Consider the following 6,352-nt stretch of genomic DNA (forward strand, 5'->3'; position numbering starts at 1 on the left):
TTATGAATCTGAAAATTTGAAGTGTATGATTATTTTTTGACATTTTTTTATTTTTACAACTGGTTTATTACATAAAAAATGATTTTTTTTTTGTTTTATGCAAATGAAATTAAATATCTCAAAATCAAAATCGTTTTTCAACAAATTTACCTAAACAATAATTGACTATAACAATAATCGATTACACAAAATCAATTATTGAAATAATATATTTTCACAGCTTTTACAAACATATCCTTACTTTTTTGTAAATTTGTTTGTTGCATAGATAAATTAAATAGTACAGTGAGGTTATTAAAGCTTGAAATCAGAATATCATCATGTACATTAACTCTCACGACTATAATTTGTTTGGATGTAAATCATGTAATGTTACTTATTGTTGTCGAGGTCGACCTGTACTATGTAAATTAAAAGGATTACAGGACTGGTCCAGATCTCCTATAGTCATTTTTTTATTTATTAATTTGGGCAATCAGTGAATAAGATCCGTTGGATTTATGATAATCGACCGACTCAAATTTTGAACGTGTTTTAAATATGATTCACTAAGATAAAGTATGATCCGCTCAATCTTCATTAAAAATGCGTGAAAAATTCAAATGTAAACATAGCTTATGGGGTAGTAGAATTATGGCTGAGATCTTTGATGAGTAAACCCAAAAAATCACATGAATTTCATTCGTACCGGTGGTAGTGTCTCCGGGATATGATGGTCTATTTGTAAACATTATATGCATTGATGGTGTATCTTCTGAGTACTCGTACTCCTCTTAACATCATTTTATGATTGGTGATGATTAAAAAAATTCCTATAGGATTACAAAAATTGCTCTTCATTGTTTTATTCATGTATGTTACTTGATTTAAATGATTGAATTTGTTAACTAGTTAAATTCTTACCTACACTTCTAATTCTTAAGTTTTCGTAAATGAATAATTTCATTTACTTTATTTTTTATTATAAAGCACTATTATAGTCGAGACATTTTGTATCTTTAAAATTTATTTAAAAAATTTAAAATAAAATAAAAATTAAGGTTAAGTGATAAAAATACTTAACAATTTGAGAATTTCAGTGGTTAATGATAGTTAACTTATTTAAGTGATTATGTGTGTGATTAATTTTTCATATTATTTTTTATTATTTAAAGATTTAAGGATAAAATCGTATAAAAAATATGGAGACAAAATATAAACTTATATATCCTATTTATATTTTATATATAGACATATTATTTAAAGATTTAAAAATAAAATTGTATTAAAAATGTGAAGAAAAAAATGGTTATAAACTCATGTATTCTCTTAATTTATATATAAGAATATAAGAATAGATGACACAATTTCTTCGTTATGATTATTAAATGACTTGTTAGCAAAAGAAAATCAAAGGATTATATATGAAATTTAGTGACGAAAATTGTTTTTTTTTACCACTATTACTAGGTCAAAAATTCTAATGAGCATCTTTTTAAAATTATGTTAAAGATTTTTTGTCTCTAATTTTTCTTAAAGTCACTAAATATATATAGTTATTTTCATAATTTTGGCAATGACAAAGCATTCTTTTGGCATAAACAGAAAATTCCCGAAACCGTGTGTCATAAACTTTTTGGACTACTCTTTTCTATAGAAAGAATTTCCAGGAAGGAAACATAAAATGACAAAACAAAAGCTTAACCTAAAGGTAGGTAGACCTCGTGCAATATAATTGTGCCCAGAATTAAGAATTTCTTTCACGTGTAGGTTCTGTATATCTCCGTAATAACCTAGCAGGTTAATATATCTAATAATCTTTTTCAACTTACGGATGCAAGTGACGCACTTTATCCTGAGACATTTTATATACGGTGTAAATTATAAGATCAAACGGCATAGTTTATATCTTTTCATCTAAATTTTAACTAGATATAGAGCATTTCAGATAACTAAAATGTTCACGAATGGATGTGCGTACGCGTGTGAAAATACACAAAGGATCGAGCATACTCGTAGGTAGAAAGTATGGCTAATTAATTATTGATTAGAAAAGCAATCAGCTGCAGTAGTAGTGGGGAAATTTAAGAACATGAAAGTTAATAATTAAGGTCTAACCATAATAAAGAAGAGAACTACATGCATGCACAATCCCAAGAGCAAGTCATGGTGTAGTAGTCCTTAGTTATATCAACATAATCTCTCTTGAGCCATAAAATAGATGCATATTTAAGCTAAGGAAGCATAGTTGAGCTTCAAAGGTTGGTGGAGTTGGAAAACTTTTCCTCTTGCGTTTCTTGGAAGAGAAAACAGACTGGTGAATTAGTAGGGTGAGACACCAACATTAGCTGAAGCATAAAACCCATCTTTCATGAGAACCTCCTCTCCTTCCTGGACAAAAGAGAAAGACACACCCACACACTCAGAAATCAAAGTCAGGGTTATTCATTATTTTGTCTGCAACATTTTGCAAGAAGAGGGTGCACGATAATTTACCTGCTGGCACACATTTGTCTTCTTCACAGTCTGATCAGGCATGAGACCAAAGTGGATATGTGGGAAATGGGCCCACTGACACACAAAGCACGTCATACGTCAGAAGAAGTCCAAAGTAAACTAGAAAACCTTATCATTAATTTATTTTATTGGAGAAGCAAGGGGAGGAAATAATATCATGTACTTCAAAAATTTATTTTTAAAAAAATTACATGTTTTCTGGTAGAAAGAAAGAATGCATCTTTTTTAATTGTGAAAAATATCAACCGATTTGTGAATAGTGGTATTAGATAATTAATAAAACTTTGCATGCAAAGTTTGGAGATAATTAAAATATATAATTAACCGTTCAATGTTCTGAAACCCTAGTACGTAAGAATCCCATAGTGCAATTTATTTATTTATTCAGCAGGAGGAAAGGATGATACATTCTTGGCAGCTGCACTGAAGGCTTCCCTGTGAGTAATATCGGGATTGACAGACTTGATGCGTTGGATCTCGTCCCTGCAGAAACATACATGGACCATTCAAATTTTGCTTCAACTTTAAGGCATTTAATAACAAGAATGCACGCATTTAATATATACATATGATGTTCTTAAAATTTTAAAATTTAAAAGGAAATAACCAATCCTTTTAAATGAATACTCACTTGATAAAGCGGTTGTATGCGGAGGGGACTCTCTGTCTCTTCTCAGGAGCTGGACAAAGGCACCCAGTGAAATATCAGACTCATTTCCTTTGACTTTCAGTTGCAATATTTATTTTATCTTGATATTTTAGTTGCCTATTTTTCGTGGCATGGGGCATTACTTCCTCTGTCTGCACATGTATATCTATATATCTATGCTTCTGATTCTGATGATAGTGTTAAAAGTTTTAAGCAACTATAATCCCGGGGGAGAAGAAGCTGCCCTATATGTCTTTCTCTCTCAACCACATATTTTTCTTCATCTCTGTCGGTGCTTGTGAACAAAAATTAATTAAAATTAAATAAATATTATTGATAAAAGTGAAAGTGAAACACAGCCTCATGGACTGTGCCCTAGAATCAGAAATAGGTGTTACTTGCTACTCTACTGCACTAATTAATCCTTTCAGATATTGAAAATCTTTTGTAGGCTTAATTAGGGTGATGATGTTCTATATAGATCTTGTCACTAATTATTATCAGAATCGTTGATTTTTTTTTTCTTTTAGGGCATGTACGTTTAGAAACAAGGGTTTAGGTACTGTCGCAATGAAGCCTTAAAAGACCCTTTTCCTTCTACCAAAGGAACCGGACCTGTCAACATTGACCATAAAAGCAACGACATGGTTATTTTTCTTTGAAAAACTACAGTATATTTTACTAGGCGAATGTTGCTTTCATCTAAAAGATAACTTCATTATTGGAGACGAACAAGATCATGGGTAAACAAGAAAGGGAACGACAATTTGGAACAGAAACCTGAGTTAATTACTTCAGTCACACACACACACATAAACAAAAGAGTAGATTTTATATCTCACGTCTATTTATGATCGGTGGCCGTGGAAGCTCATCAGCTACAGTCCTAGCAGGCATAGAGAACTCATTTGTTGCACTTAAATTTGTTTGTTGGTTCATAAGAAAATTTGGAGAAGGGTTTGGTATCTCCTCCTGCAGAAAAGGAATATTCATCCACCAAGCAAGAAATAAATCATATCGTGGTATAAAACATCACCTCTTTATCTCTTGGCCAATAAATCAGTAATTAATTGTTTTATATAAGAGGGTAAGGGTGAACTTGAATATATATACAGTAATTTATGGAACAGGTCAGTGAGAGTCAATAAGAGAAAAAGAAAACATAAATACCAGAAGGTTATGAGACGGGGAGAAGAAAGAGTGACCCAAATGAAATTGAGTGGGAGATGGCATAAGCAACCCGCGCATGTTCACTGGCAGGAGGTTAGTGCAATGGCCGCATCGGACAGTGACAGTCTTGAACAAGCTTGTGCAGGGAACACTTACCTGAAACATATAATTGGTGAGTAACAATTAAATTACACGCACAAAACAAAAACATTGAGACAGAAAGAAAGTAAAAGAATGTAGAGAAGAGGTAAGAGACATCAGGTGAAGAAAAACCCTAGAGAAGGAAAAGTGGGAATGAAGTAGTTTGGTGAGAAAATGTTAAATGTTTCATACAGCGAGGACGGTGTCACAAATATTGCAGTGAACATAACAAAGCTGTTCGGAAGGAGGGAGGTGGTCCAGTGATAATGTGGTGGAAGAGGATGACATTTTGGGTAGCCCCCTTTTTTCGTTCTCTTATATTCGGTTGATGATTGGTCTCTTGATTGATTGATTGATTGATAGATGGACAGCTTAACCACCACACCTTGGATATGCTTTTTTTGATTATGAGTTGTGAAAGAAAGGTGCAGAGAGACAGAGAAAGAGTGAGAGGGAAAGAGGCTGATCTATTTGGTCTGCTTGATAGATATACTACAAGAGAGGGAAAGGCACAGAATTCACCCCTTCTCTTTCTCCTCTTGTTTATAGAGCGCTTGGTTTGGCTCACATGGATGCATGCATGCATGTACATATGATGTATGTATTCACATTCATCATCATAGGGAAGAGGGGTTTTGTTTTGTTTGTACATGAACATGGCCAAGTTATTATATAATTAACATAGAAGAAACATATGTGGTTGGCATTCCAATGTGTATGTGTGTAAGAGTGAGAGAGAGAAGCGGCAGATGTGGGGGAGAGGAGCCAGAAAGGGACGTGTGCATGGAGTGATATAGCTTTCACACACTCACCTGTTGTTTTCAATAGTTAAAGAGGGTCTTGTCTTGTGGTGCGGTCTCAAAAAAACACATTCATTTTAAAATCATTTTTCCTAAATTTCCGAACAAAGGAGGAATGAAACCCCACTACTCCACCAGGCAGCGAGCCCTAATGCTTCCTCTTCCGCTTCCTTAGGGCTCCTCTCTCAAAGCGTGATTCAAGCTACAGCCAGTGAAACTAGAGAAACTCCATAATAGCTACCATCACCATATTATAATTTATTATTTATGAAAAAGAGATAAACAAGTTTACTTTTGGTGATTTGACAACTCCCTCTCGCTGGCCTTACACAGACTGATACGCATTTAAGTCAGTAAAAAAACATCTCAGCGAGCATACTTTCCTCTTGCTACTTACCACCTTTGTCCTTTCCTATATTTCTATTTCTTTTGACTTATGTTTAGCTAATTGAGTTAGAATCTTTTCATGTAAGTCATTTCAACTTCACATCAAACCTAGCTTCAAAATGATAAATTATATTATTATAATAAATAGATGCAACAATTTATACAAAATATGACAAGGATAGCTTGGAAGATTAGAAAGTAAAATATGCGTGAGATAAAATAGATAGGGTGTTGGAGTGAGATAAAGAGGGAAATTTTTCTTTATATAAATTGTATAACTTTGTTGTATGGATATGATATCTATTTCAAATTCTGGTGAAATTGATGGTTGTTAACTCCTATCTTGATCCATTGATCTGAGAGAGATCCGATCAGAACCGTCGCCATCGATGCTCATGTAAGCTCTGTGGGATTCCCTTCCCTCATCCCCAAAAAGACAATCGTGTCATCATCCATTTGTAAATGGTATGGGTCAAGTGCCTTCTATGTGCAAGATTATTAATGTGTTCCTAACGGGGAAGTTGCGAGCTTTATTCGCTTTTTACAATCAGATACCATTAAGATGGTTCCATATACCCAAAATCTGAAGAGTCAGTCTTCGTGTAACAATTTTTTCCAATATTTTTATAATATGTGTAAAATAAATCTTCCATTTTTCCTTCATTATTTCTTTTATTCCACGCTTTTTTATCTTCCTTTTCTAATATTT

The 6,352-nt window shown here is 33.2% G+C and overlaps 1 protein-coding gene across 2 annotated transcripts; it reads right to left on the bottom strand.

Moving 5' to 3' along the window:
- Window positions 1-2,062: 2,062 nt before the first annotated feature.
- Window positions 2,063-5,004, bottom strand: LOC109808618 (protein YABBY 4). 2 transcript variants are annotated; one of them, XM_020371673.3, is made up of 7 exons: window positions 4,649-5,004; window positions 4,316-4,471; window positions 3,988-4,117; window positions 3,128-3,176; window positions 2,904-2,979; window positions 2,476-2,550; window positions 2,063-2,370 (listed from the first exon to the last, which is right to left on the bottom strand). In XM_020371673.3, the coding sequence occupies exons 1-7, from the start codon at window positions 4,742-4,744 to the stop codon at window positions 2,302-2,304; spliced, it is 651 nt and encodes a 216-aa protein (XP_020227262.1). In that variant the 5' UTR covers window positions 4,745-5,004; the 3' UTR covers window positions 2,063-2,301. The 2 variants fall into 2 exon arrangements, with proteins under 2 accessions (XP_020227262.1, XP_029128957.1); XM_029273124.2 differs by having other exon boundaries at window positions 4,572-4,711.
- Between the last annotated feature and the right edge of the window lie 1,348 nt (window positions 5,005-6,352).

This window comes from Cajanus cajan, chromosome 5 (assembly GCF_000230855.2).
Source record: "Cajanus cajan strain Asha chromosome 5, NIPB_CcT2T_4, whole genome shotgun sequence".
In the NCBI taxonomy this organism is placed as follows: Eukaryota; Viridiplantae; Streptophyta; class Magnoliopsida; order Fabales; family Fabaceae; genus Cajanus; species Cajanus cajan.